Source organism: Labeo rohita, chromosome 11, assembly GCF_022985175.1.
Source record: "Labeo rohita strain BAU-BD-2019 chromosome 11, IGBB_LRoh.1.0, whole genome shotgun sequence".
NCBI lineage: Eukaryota > Metazoa > Chordata > Actinopteri > Cypriniformes > Cyprinidae > Labeo > Labeo rohita.
The window spans coordinates 5,649,273-5,663,165 of record NC_066879.1 but is presented as its reverse complement, the minus strand read 5'-3'; the positions used below and the strand labels follow the sequence as shown (position 1 = coordinate 5,663,165).

The 13,893-nt window shown below is 34.9% G+C and overlaps 1 protein-coding gene across 1 annotated transcript in view; it reads left to right on the top strand.

Annotated features, from left to right (window-relative positions):
• The window catches only part of LOC127172910 (inactive N-acetylated-alpha-linked acidic dipeptidase-like protein 2), a 302,371-nt gene that overhangs the window by 238,972 nt on the left and 49,506 nt on the right, over positions 1–13,893 (top strand). Inside the window, 1 exon segment of the mRNA XM_051122434.1 lies at positions 9,769–9,864. Coding sequence (XP_050978391.1) covers positions 9,769–9,864 — 96 coding nt within the window.

Below are 13,893 nucleotides of genomic sequence, written 5' to 3'. Positions count from 1 at the left end.
GACTTTTTTGGTTTAGGTTGCAGTTGTGTTTTCACTCACGACAGATTAGTCTTTTCATTCTCGCACCGCTCAGTCGGCTCATTTGGTCTTTTCTAGTGCATTCAAAACTGAATTAATTTCTGCACGAGCGTACTAGGGAATTAGCTGTACAAAAACTGCCGTTTCTAGTGTGTCCTCTACAGCGAGATCCTTCCGTCACCTGAGCTTCCTCAGAGGTGCACGGCTGATTAAGTCAGTGATAAATGTGCGAAACCGCAGCTGAGATCGTCCTCTGTCAGCCATCAGCCCGTCGCTGCGTTTTACTGTGTCTTATTATCACTCGCTCATTGTCAATGAATATTCATATTGCTCCCTGCCAACAATAGACCATTAGTTCTGGTTACTGGGAGATGATGGCACACTAAACAGCTCTGAACGCTTTCGGAGAGACTGTCCCGCACATCAGGGCTGAGCTTTTCAGAGCAGGCAGATATCCAGCCACACGCTGATTACTGCATTCAAAGCCTCATTTTCCAGCTTACATAAACAGCGTGTGTCCCGCTTGCCGTGACAGTGAGACTGTGATTATTTCTTTCTGCTCCTGCTTTCTGCCAAACTAGTCCTCTCCCTGTTTCAGCTTTACAAACACACAAGTATGCACATTTTGTTTGCTTGTTACATCTCCGTAATCATTTAAATGTTGTATAAAATGGTGGATATTGGGTACGATTTTTCTCTTATGATAAGTCTCTTATGCGCATAATTATAATTCTGATATGCCAAATTGATGTTCATGAAACATTATTTTTATCAGTGATAAAAACATTTGTGATGCATAAAATTTTGGTGGAAACTGATACGTTTTCAAATTTTATATATTAAATGTTTTAAGTGTCTGTGAAGATTACGCAGCAAAAATACCATTTAAATATGAATTCTGCATGTTTTGCATATCTTTGTGTGAATGAATGGCGCAGACGCACATACTGAAGCATGTGTAACTCTCGCAGTGTTTTCAGCCTCTGACGCCTCAGTGTGAGTACATGAGCACATAATCTCTAGAACTTCATGAGCACTTTGCAGTTTCTTTTGAGAAAATCTATAATCATATCATATAGTACAAATAGAAACTTAAAGGTCTTCACAGCAACCCGTCAAAATAAAAGTTTGGTTTAACTTGAAGAAATTGTGACAGGAATATGTCACTTAATCTAAAGATAGTATACCTCTAATAATACAATTATTATTAAAACAATAATTTTTAAGGAATATTTACCACAAAGCTTATTTACCAGAATGTATTTAGGTGAAAAATGTAAATACACAACACAGTATTTCTGAATGATTGAATAAATAAATTCATACATAAATATGTAAATAATATATATATTTTAAATATAAAATCAATTAGAGATGGTTTTGATTATTAAAGTTTAATGAAACCATTCAAATGGAATCCAGAAAATTAATAGGAAAACACACAATTTGGTATTAAAAAAAAAAAAAAAAAAAAAAAAAAAAAACAGGCCTTAAAAATGTATTTTTTGTTAAACTTTTAATAAATTGCTGTTGTGTACGTTTAATGATGTCAACGAATTAGACATGCTTTTTGATCATTACAATTTAATTTAACCAATAAGACAGAGTCTAGAAAAATTTAAATGGAAAAGAAAACAGAATTTGGGGGAAAAAAATAAAACAGATTTCCCAGGGCCATAAGTAGTGTAAAGCACTGTTTACAGTTTCAACCAAGTTGACACAAACTATGAAAAAAAAAAAAAAAATCAGTCTCTGTTATATGTCCTTGATCAATACACAAAACAGTAGTGCTCATCCTGTAAATTTATTCAATATGGTTTTCTTTCTTTCTTATCTATTTATTTATTTGATTTAAGATGAGCTAAATTAAAGAGAGATTTTTAATTTTAGAATTATTCACACTCACGTTCACATGTCCTGAGTGGGACTGAGCTAACAAGCTTTTAATTATGATTAATTGTTTTTTTTATGTGTTTCTTCAAGTGTATTGTTTGATAATTTCACTTGTTTTTAATTTGTTTATACCATTGTATTATGTTTCAAGATTTTGAAATACTATCAATGGAAAACTAGACATAAATAATACTTTTTTCCTACAGCTCAACACATCAATGCATATCTATCTATCTATCTATCTATCTATCTATATATATATATATATATATATATATATATATATATATATATATATATATATATATATATTCTAACCACATTTAATTCAAGAACCTGTAAGACTTCCAGCACAAACTAAGCTAATTATTTATAAAGTTTGGGTATTTTACTAGGGATTAAAATAGATCCTGTTTACATATTCATTGCTGCTTAGGTTTAATGACTGAGTAAAGATATCCAGGAATTTTTATTATCTTATTTGTGAGAAAAGCGTTTTGTATTGCAAATTACATTTTATTGGATCTCTAAACAGTAATATGCGGCTGTTGAATTTTAATTGCTCGTTGCGGAATTGCCTGTGGACCGTCCACTCCAGTCGTAACAAGGCCGTTTTGTGTGTGTAGAATAAACAGGAATTGTTACCCTGGTGTACAGTAGCTTCAGCTGGTTGCGGTTTGACTGTCAGATCACATTTAAACCTGCAAACCCTTCCAGAGGTGAGCCTTGCGGTTTCCTGCTCGTTCAGTCAAGAGAAACCAATTCACCTGCCCGAGATATCATTCCCAGTAACCCAAGCACAGCCCTATTCACATGTAGCCAAGGTCTGAAGGTTTTGGTTATTATCCTGAGAGCCATGTGTTTATCTATGTGAAGAGCAACAGATCTCTGAGAAAAATCACCGGTTTCCATTCAAAGGTCTCTGTGAAAAGCCCGGCTTGTCTTCTTGTAACCGAATACCCGTATTAGAGGACCCGCTTTGTGCAGAAAATGACTTCTGTTCATCAGGCTGCTGAAGAGTGGTGGGATTCAAATGAAAATGATGTGCATTCGCATTTAACTCGTCTGAGATCACCCCAATCCAACTTAATTCAGGTTTTGCCACACGATCGGCGGAGTAATATCCCCTGGCGAGGCTACCGTGCTTCAAAACAGCAGGGTCCGCTCTCAAGTGAGATGAAAAGCTATGTAGGAAGACAGGCACCGGGTGTAATGCCTCTAATCTTCAATGCGAATCAGTCTTTGTTGTGCCCCTGTGTGCAGCCACTACAAAGAAAAAGACACAAACAGTGGACATCTTGTAGATGCCACATGATATGCTCACTTTTGGTGGACAAAAACATTGCATGTGTTTCCCTTTATAAATATATATATAACAATGTTAGTTTTCAGACTAACATTCTTTATCATGGGCATAGTCTCCGAACTTTTGGTCACCCCTTGTATGTTTAGACAGGACAAATAATGCAGCCTACCTTGTAGTTTACATTTAGAAAAGCCAGCGCAGCACAACTGTTTGTGCACTGTGCATAAAACAGTCAGTGGACTCCTCCTCATTAGTAACTTCATCATCCGATTCTTCATCTCTGGATGTGAAGTCCATTATAACATGGACGAATAAGATCGTTTAAAGGAGAAGTCCACTTCCGGAACAAAAATTTACAAATAATGTACTCACCCCCTTGTCATCCAAGATGTTCATGTCTTTCTTTCTTCTTTCTTCTGCACCTTTATTAAATATGTTACATGGTTTATTTTGATAGGTTAACTGTTTTTGTGGTGTTAAGGGAAACCACCTCAGCAGTGCGTTCTTAACATAAGAAAAAAGACACAGCCATTTCTGCTTACTGCAATAAATTGCTATTTTTCTGCACTAAACAAGTGAATTTTGCCAAGATATTTTTAGAGATGACAGACAAGATGTTATAGAATAATAATTTAATTAAAACCTAATTTGACAAAAAATTGACATTCAACCTATTTTTCGAATTTTCGGAGAACATCCCAGCGCAACATCGGATGGGTTTTCCCTGATCGCATCTCTCTCACACACACACACACACACACACACACACACACACACACACACATATATATATATATATATATATATATGATAGACTAGTCTCATTCATTCTCTTTGAGTACTTAATTTTAAAAAAATCCTCGACCTGAAGTGGCGCATTCGACAGATAAGGATCCATGGAACGAATTGTTATTAGACCGTTTTCCAATACTGCATGATATATTAAACCCATTTTATAAAATCATAATAAAGCTTAATGCTATTGTAAATTCACAAACGCTACGATTCAATTTAATAAATATATGCAATGCAGGTTTAATATATGCACTTTAATTAGTTACATGCGTGTAGGTTATGTATGTGCATGTTAGAGTGACTCGGTTCACAGTAAATGCTGCTCCACACAAACTGTTATCATTTACTGTACATGTGTGGAACGTCTCATGTATAGACATCCATTTTTTGCATATTATAACGTTCATCTAGGAACACAGCATTTGCCATTTCATCAGACTTGTAAGGTAAATTGTAAATTACACAAATGCAGGGGAAGGTCAAAAGTTTACATACACCTTACAGAATCTGCAAAACGTTAATTATTTACCAAAATAAGAGGGATCAAGTAAAATGCATTTTATTTTTTTAGTACTGACTTGAATAAATATTAAACATAAAAGATGTTAATATATAGTCCACAAGAGAAAATAATAGTTGAATTTATAAAAATGACCCTTTCAAAAGTTTACATACACTTGATTCTTAATATCGTGTTGTTACCTGAATGATCCTGTGTTTTTTTTTTTTTTTTTCGTTTGTATGTTTTTGTGTTTTTTTTTTGTTCACGAGTCCCTTGTTTGTCCTGAACAGTTAAACTGCCCGCTGTTCTTTAGAACAATTTTTCAGGTCCCACAAATTCTGTGTTTTTTCACAAATGTAACTTTTCAGGACAAACATGGGACTTGTGAGCAACTATCACTAAAATAAATAAATAAATAAAAAATAACAAAATAAATAATAAAAAATAAACAACACAGTATGAGGAATCAAGCGTTTGTAAACTTTCAAACAGGGTTATTTTCATAAATTCAAAAGTTATTTTCTCTTGTGGACTATCTTTTATTTGAAATATCTTATTCAGGTCTGTACTAAATAAAAACATAAATAAATAGCATGTAATTTGTATGATCCCTCTTTTTTTTGGTAAAATAATTAACATTCTGCAGATTCTGCAAGAAGTAAACTTTTGACATCAACTGTACATCAGTAGCTTTCTCAATATGCTAACTGTTTGTCGCAATTTTAAAATAAAAACTCAAACCCTCACAGTTTCATATCCACATATTCAAAAAAAAAAAATAATAAAAAACAGTGGCTGTAGCTTTTCTGTCAAGTTTAAGTGGACATTTGAATTAAATGTGATTTAGTCAATATTAAACAAGAATTAGATTGTGCAGACAATCGTCAGGCTGTTGGCGCCCTCTGCAGGCATTTGAAATAATACATAATGTACATTAGTTCTAATGTTTATAGAACATTATGTATGTACTGATTATTATTGCCTCATTGCTATTATATATGTATTTTAATATTTTAATTTTAAAGGATATTGTTAGCTTAGATCTATTTTTATTACCTCAAAATTAATTAAATCTAAGTAAAATTATCCAGGTACTTGATTAATTGTCAAAATAATCGACTGATTACCAAAATAATCATTGGTGACAGCCCTAGTGCCATTTTTCAATGTGTTTTGAGAAGAGCAATAGAGCAATCTATTTTGTCTTTCTTTAAAAGTAAGGAAATACTGGTAGAGTGCATAAATAAAGAAAATTGCTGTTTGTCAGATCTTTAGCACGAGAGGTGCGATTTTTGTCTGCATATTATTATTTTTTTTTATAAAATTCAATTCCAGGGCCATCAGGCCCAGGGGCTTTCCCAATAGGAAAGCTTATGATTGCATCAGGTATCTCTTGAATAGTAATTTCAGATTTCAATGCTTCCTGATCAGCTTTACTCAGTTTTGGAAGAGGGAAGCTGATTGAAGGAAGTCAGAAATTGCTGCAGGCTGAGTATAGAGCTTGGGTTCAAATAGTCCTTCATGAAATTGTCTTATACAGTCATTGATATCCTTGGGATTTAGTATTTTGCCTTCCTGTTGCTTAATGTTATGACTTCATCTTCTGGCACCCCCACAGCTCAAAGTGTTTTTGCTTAACTTAATTAGAAGAGCTCTTATTATATTCATATTTGAGAACCATTCTCTCAATTAGGATGCTCAGGGCTGCTTTATCCCCGTATTTCTTTCATTACGTACAGGGATATGGCAGCTCACAGCATCTGAAGTGGCATTACACTAATTAAGCAATGGGTAAACAATAATAACAATAAACATCAAGCGCAAAGTTGCTTCCTCCTAAGCAGTTTTCCCAAATGAAGCACAGAAGTTTCTTTAGTAGTGAAGTACAGGAAGATTAAAGGAGATCAGGGGATATTCCGTCATATTTTCTATCCAGATAGTGGTGCACTTTGACCACTGCTAGTCAGGGATTGCATTGTGTGGCTTTAATCTGACCTGTGTGATGTGTGTAATCAATCTTAAGAGAGAGAGAGATTTTGGGGGAAAGTTGGAGTTTAAAGTTCAGTGATGCTGCCTTCATGGCCTGTGCTTTGTGTGTGTGTTTGGTGGCATGTGAAAGTCTGTCGAATAATAATATCCTTTATGTTGTTAGTAAAAGGAACATTTAAACAATAGACCTTTAGGAGCTTGACAAAAAACTGCCTTCTCTAGATTTCTAAATTTCCATGTCTGGTCAGTTTTGACTGCACACATCCATGCTGTGACTTCTTTTTTGATCTTTTTTTTTTTTTGGTTCTGATTGCATCTCTAAGTCACCAAGTTTTGAAACACTTGGATTGAGGAAGCCTTTCATAATAAATAACAAAAACGAAATCAGTCAAATATGACTGAAAAGGGTTTGTTTCACACTAGGGCCATCACTAACGATTATATTGGTAGTTGAGTAATCTGTAGTTTTTTTTTTTTTTTTTATTATTTTAGTAATAAAAATAGACCTAAGTTAACAATAGCCTTTAAAATGACTTAAATACATATATAAAAGCAATGAGGCAATATTCAAAAGCAAGTAATTGTATGGTTTTATTGAACAAAACTATTAAAATGCATAATGTATTATAAACAACAGAACTAATGTACATTACGCATTAAAACCAATTCCTACAGAGGGCGCCAACGGCCTGACGATTGTTTTAAAGGAGAAGTCCACTTCCAAAACAACAATTTACAAATAATTTACTCACCCCCTTGTCATCCAATATGTTAATGTCTTTCTGTCTTCAGTCGTAAAGAAATTATGGTTTTTGAGGAAAACGTTTCAGGATTTTTCTTCATATAATGGACTTCAATTATGCCCCCGATTTTGAACTTACAAAATGCAGTTTAAATGCAGCTTCAAAGGACTCTGAATGATCCCAGCTGAGGAAGAAGGGTCTTATCTAGCGAAATGATCTGTCATTTTTTTTGAAACATAAAAATTTGTATACTTTTTAAGCACAAAAGCTCGCATAGCACAGTCTCTCGGATGTGCGTCCACAGGTCGCTCTTGAACGATTCTTTCATTTTGAGCAAATCTTTAAAGTGACTCGTGAAGAATGAGTCATCTCAGGGAGTGATTCATTCAGTCACACATGCGCAACATCCTATTAGGTTCTGTGCTGGAATTAGTTCACCTGTTTCGAGTCTTCGGGTTTTTCGAGTCGTTCGTTCATCTTATGGGACTGTCACATGATGCAGATTTTGCTAAAATTAACGAAATGACTCGAAAAAAGATTCATTCATTTTGCTGAATGAGACTCAAAGGTCAAGAGTCGGTAAAATGATCCGAATTTCCCATCACTACTACAAATCACATCTAAGTTCATTGTCTGTGTACTCCAGCTCAAAAAGGTAGAGTATGGCAAAAAACTCCAACTCCAACTTCAGAATCGTCTACACGTTGTACCTTTTTGTTTGTAAACAGCGTTTGACTTACTTGCACTTTCTTAGTCTTTGTGCGTTCGCTTTGTAAACACTGGCTCTGTAGTTCTGCCTACGTTCCGCATGACCTTTCAACGTGATTCAATAATATGTCGTGAACGCGCATGCCAGAACCTGTGCTACACAAGCTTTTGTGCTTAAAAAGTATACACATTTTTATTTTTCTCCAAAAAAATGAGCGATCGTTTTACTAGATAAGACCCTTCTTCCTCGGCTGGGATCGTTTAGAGCTTTTTAAAGCTGCATTTAAACTACATTTCAGAAGTTCACAATTGGGGGCACATTTGAAGTCCATTATATGAAGAAAAATCCTGAAATGCTTTCCTCAAAAACCATAATTTCTTTACGACTGAAGACAGAGAGACATGAACATCTTGGATGACAAGGGGGTGAGTAAATTATTTGTAAATTGTTGTTTTGGAAGTGGACTTCTCCTTTAACACTTTAACACACGATCTAATCCTTGTTAAATATTGCCCAAACAACATTTAATTCTAATGTCTGCTTAATCTTTAATATTTGGCCGTTTCTTTACTACAGAAATGCTACAGTCACTGTAATTTCTTGAATATGTGGACATCAAAACGTGTAAACTCAAAATGAGGGTTTAAACTTTTATTTGGAAATCGTGATAAACAGTTAGCATATTGAGAAATTGAATTGTAGCGTTTGTGAATGCTTTGTTATGCTTTATTGTTAGTTTTAAATGGGTTTAGTATATCATGGATCATTGGAAAATTATCCAATAATATGTTTCACGGATTCTCATCCATTGAATGTGGCACTGCCGGTATGGTTCCTTGACACTAGTGATGGGAAGTTTGGATCATTTTACCGACTTGGACCTCTGAGTCTCGTTCAGCAAAATGAACAAATCTTTTTTCGAGTCATTTCATTTATTTTAGCAAAATATAATTAAAATGTTATGTTTTACCTCCCTAACACATCTACTGCTTACACAAACGTTGATCACACTACAAACAAGACAAAACTATAATGCTATAAGAAACTGAAAAGATTAATTCATTGTTTACATGGGTCTTTAGTCTATGATTAGCTCACCTCACTTCTTATCTGACAAGTTATCGGGTTTGAGTCGTTCGTTCATCACGTGACAGCCCATAAGATGAACGAACGACTCCAAAAGTCTGAAGACTCGAAATAGGTGAACTAATTCCAATACAGAACCTAATAGGATTTTTCACATGCGCTACTGAATGAATCACTCCCCGAGATGACTCGTTCGTCCCGAGTCACATTAAAGATTCATTCAAAGTGAATGAATCGTTCAAGAACGACCCATCACTTAGCCGCTTTGTCACAATTCAGTATTGTTAAAAGCGGTATATAAATAAAGATGACTTGACTCGACTTGACACTACTTGACATGGGCAAAATGCAGTTAAGGATTTTTTTTGAAATCCAGTACTCTAATTAAATCGAGGAATTGTGACAGCCCTATTTCACAGTGTATCTCCAGCCATTGGCCATTCAGTCATCAAATGGTCAGTACAGTTTGAAAGCATATATGTTTAGTGCTACAAAGTACAAAGTGCTAGTGACCTTCAAACTACAAGGATTTAGCATAACATCAACTGTGGGTTTTACAATCACCCTGGTGAGTCAGAAAATGTGACTTTATAAGTTTGGGGATCTACTTCTCCAGTACATCTATTATGACAGATAAACTTACCTGTGTTGACAACCTAGTATGGGTGTATGTTTTTTAATTTTTCATTCTTCATGTTTTTTTTTTCTCCTTTTTTTTCAAATCTAGAGAGCGTTTTTTCTCTCTGAGGCCTTTTTCCCTCCTGAGTCTTCATTAAGAGAGACCTTGGATCCAGCCTTCAAACTCCATGAGACTATTGCCAAGGTAAGAGTGCTCCTCCTTTTACAACAAAAGTCCAATAGTGATTATTTTGTTTGTTTGTTTGTTGTCAGCTGGCTGGTTTATCAGGTGCTGCGGTGTTGTATGCCTAAAATTGTCATTAGGATTTCATTCTAAGTGGAAGATTTTCTCACTCAACTTTCAAGTGTTAATTGCACAGCCACATAAATCATAACTCAAGAGACAGATGGAATGAGAAAATAAAGCAAATAACTTTGTGTTCTTTGCATTTTTTTCATGTTTATGCAGATAAACAACCCTTTTCTTAATCTCAGCTTTAATTCCGTTAAGATGTGAATTTTTACTGAACTTTCTGTGTTCTCCGAACTCTGTTCTGCTGATAAATGTGTGTTTTGATGTCTAAATGTAGGGTTAAAAGTTTACATTCGTTTAGTAATTTAAGAGTTTCTGTGTGGTAGTTTGTGCTCCTTTTTTCTGTACCTTTGGTTAATGTTAATGTTAAATAATTCAGAATAAGAGGAGGAATGTGTATGAAGAAATTAAATAGAGTGCATTTTTATTTTGTGTTGATTTGTGTCCTGCTCATTTGAGAGCTTGTCCAGTCATCATATCAGTCTGTCTTCCAGACAAGACAAAAATGCATCGACCATGCATCAAGTGACAGTGTCCGGTGTTCTCCTGGGTCATGTTATGAAACCCCAGCAGTGTTTCAGTCCACAGACACTGATTGCTTGGCTTCTGACAGCCTGTTCCCCTATCCCGACAGTCTGTAGAGGAACAGCACGCATGCTTAGACTCAACAACAACCCCTGTGAAAATGTTATGAAATATAGATGAAACAGGCTGGAGATTTTATAAACAATTTTTTTCCCTCTCTCTCTGCCAGTTATGGCCACAGCATTAACGGCAGCAAGAAATATGAGCATCATTAAAGTTCCTCATCACAGTCAAGGAGATATTGTTCTGCGCCATGAATTATTCAGGCCGCTTGAAGACACACTGGCAATGACACAAAGAGTGGTGGGACAACAGCGCATGCTAGAATAGATGAAAGGCTCTCAAAATGTCCGTTCATTGTCTTGTCTACTCCAACTACACATTCAAAAGAGTATATACAGGAACATTAGATAAAGCGTCCGCAGAATCTGAGAAGGTAAATATTTAGTGTGGTTTTGAATTCAGCAAAGAGATTTGGAAGTGTCAAAATATCATATTTCTCAGAACAACGGGCAGAAAGGTTGGGAAACTTCCCTGAATAACAAAACAAGACAGAAAGGGTAAGATCTCAGGCTGTGAAAAGCATACAAAGACATATTTTCACACTCTGGTGTCAGAAAAATGGTAACACTTTACAATAAGATTTGTTCATTATTTTTAAGTATCATGAACTAACAGTGTTATTGTTTATGTATTTATTTATTTATTTATTTATTTTTAACAGCATTTATTAAGCTGAAATCTGTTATATTTATTTATTTATTTTTTTTTTCCAAATTCCACTTTTTTCCTGTTTTAATTTTTCTGGATTCCATTTTTTTTCCTTCAGTTTTAATTTATCTACACTGTTTTAATGATTACATTAAAACAATATTAATCAAAAGTGATGTCTAATTAATTGAGATCTTGAAACCTACAAAATTTAACAGCAATTTATTAGAAGTTTAACAAAAATATAATTTTTTAAGGAAATACATTTTATTTGTTCTCAAATTTTGAGTTTATTTTTTATAAAATGCAGTGGTTTCCATACATTTTCTGGATTCCTTTTTAATAGTTTCATAAAATTTTAATAACTGAAAGCATATCTACTTTATTATTTTATTTTCAGAGTATATTATTTTCAGAAATACTGTGTTGTGTATTTTTCTGGTAAAAAATTCTGACTATTTATACTACTGCTAAAATTTTTATTTAAACATTATTTTAATAAATATTAACCAGAAATATATATATATGTATATATATATATATATATATATATATATAATTATTATTATTATTATTATTATTATTATTATTTCCCTTCTGGTAAATATTCATTAAAAATAATGTTTAAATAGTAATTTTAGTAGTACTAGTACTATCATTACATTAAGTAATATAAGTAATTTCTGTCAGCTTCATCAAGTTAAACAGCACTTGTGGCATAATGTTACCACAAAAGTAAACAAATAGCTATATATTATAAATACATAAATAAATAAATGTATTTTGAATTTAATATATACATTTATTATAATTTATATATATTTTTAATATATATTAAAAATATTATATGTTTATTTGCTGTCAATTGTAAAGTGTTTCTAGAAATATACATTTAGGGAGGCTACGTTTTCATCTAAAATTAGCCCTCCGTCATTAAGACACATAATATTTCAAGTCGACTTGATTATTCCAATATGATTTTGATGATTTAACTCAGGCGGTGCATTAAAAACGTAATTTGTAAACACAGCAATTTGTTGATTCAATTAAATATTCTTTGGTAAATACAAAGATGCATGATTGCTCATAATTCATTATTCTGTCCCATATGCTGTAGAACGTAAAATTTGTTCTTCCAACATGCAGTACTTTCACGCTCACAGTCCAAGCCCAATCCTCTAGAGGGCGTCTTGTATAAATATGCCCTACTTTCCAAACAGCACGAGTTCTTAGTCACATTGGCCCTGTAATGATGCCGTAAGGGTTGCCGTTTTCTGCCTGCCACCAGCTCGGTGTGACTCTAAAGCCAATATTAATGAATGCTAATGCCTCTTGAGAGTTTCCTTAATATCACGTGACCTGTAGTCACCTTCCGGCCTTTCCCAGTATGCCGTTCCTCCAAAATAACAGCTACGGACGTCGTTAGTTTGGTGATCCAGATTTCATATGGAAACTAAACTCAAGTAGCCCCCTGATGCCAGCTTAAATCGGGGGAGGCAGACGTGAATTGATGGGGTGTGAGAGTTGGGTCTCGCCGCTGTCTGATAGTCTCCAGCTGCAGTACAAGCGCACTTGAAATCCCCAGGTCCCTCTGTAAGGCCAGCGCTGTTGTATCTGTGGTGTCACGCTTCTCTACGCCTCCAGCTCCCGTAGGACCTTGGGCCCGGGCCGAACTCTCTTTTTCTGCAGGCTGAGGAGCCTTGGGAGTTCTTTCAGCGAAGCTTATCACATCCTCTGCTCATTTTTCAACCCCACCTTTACAACCACAGCTGGGCCGGGTTGACGGGGAGGACAGAGGGGCTGAGTTGTACAGGGTGTGTTTGAGTCAGTTCCACTCAGCCTGGCACCGAAGCCTGGCATCGATCATTTGAGCCGCAGGTACGCGCACTCTCCATCACCCGCACCGGGCTCACATGCGGTGAGCTTCTGTGCTGACTATCTAGAGTACGGCTTTAAAGATCTACATCTAAAGTCGCTCATTCCCTTAACAGGAGAGTTTGCCCTCCTTTTAGAATTTCAACTCTTTTGTAGCGCTGTGAATTGTTTGCTGTGGTTCCCTTTTTTCCCTTTCTTTATGTTATGTATGAGACAAGGCCAAGTCTAGCTATGCAAGTTGAAGAGACTCTACACTGCCTTTTGTACTGTGAAAAATAGTCAGTTCTTATGAAAGCTGTACAAATGCTAACTTTACTGTAGATTACACTGCCATATACATTTAAAAAGCATAAAAGGTATAAAAGATTAACAATGCATTATATTTAGTTTTACTGAAAAATACAACTATAAATGTATGGTTTTAGGAAACTTAAAGTAATACTAATGCTATTCATGGGTCCCGAAGACGTCACTCCCGCTATAATATGACAACAAACACGGCAAATCTAAATGAGATTTAAAGGGGTCATCGGATGCCCATTTTCCACAAGTTGATATGATTCTTTAGGGTCTTAATGAAAAGTCTGTAACATGCTTTGGTTAAAATTCCTCAATGGTAGTGTAAAACAACACATTTTGTACCATGCCAAAATCAGCTCTGCAAAAACCTGTTCTGGTCGATGTTGCTTTAAATGTTAATGAGCTCTGCATGCCCCGCCCCTCTTTTCTCTCTGTGGAGTGACGAGCCTG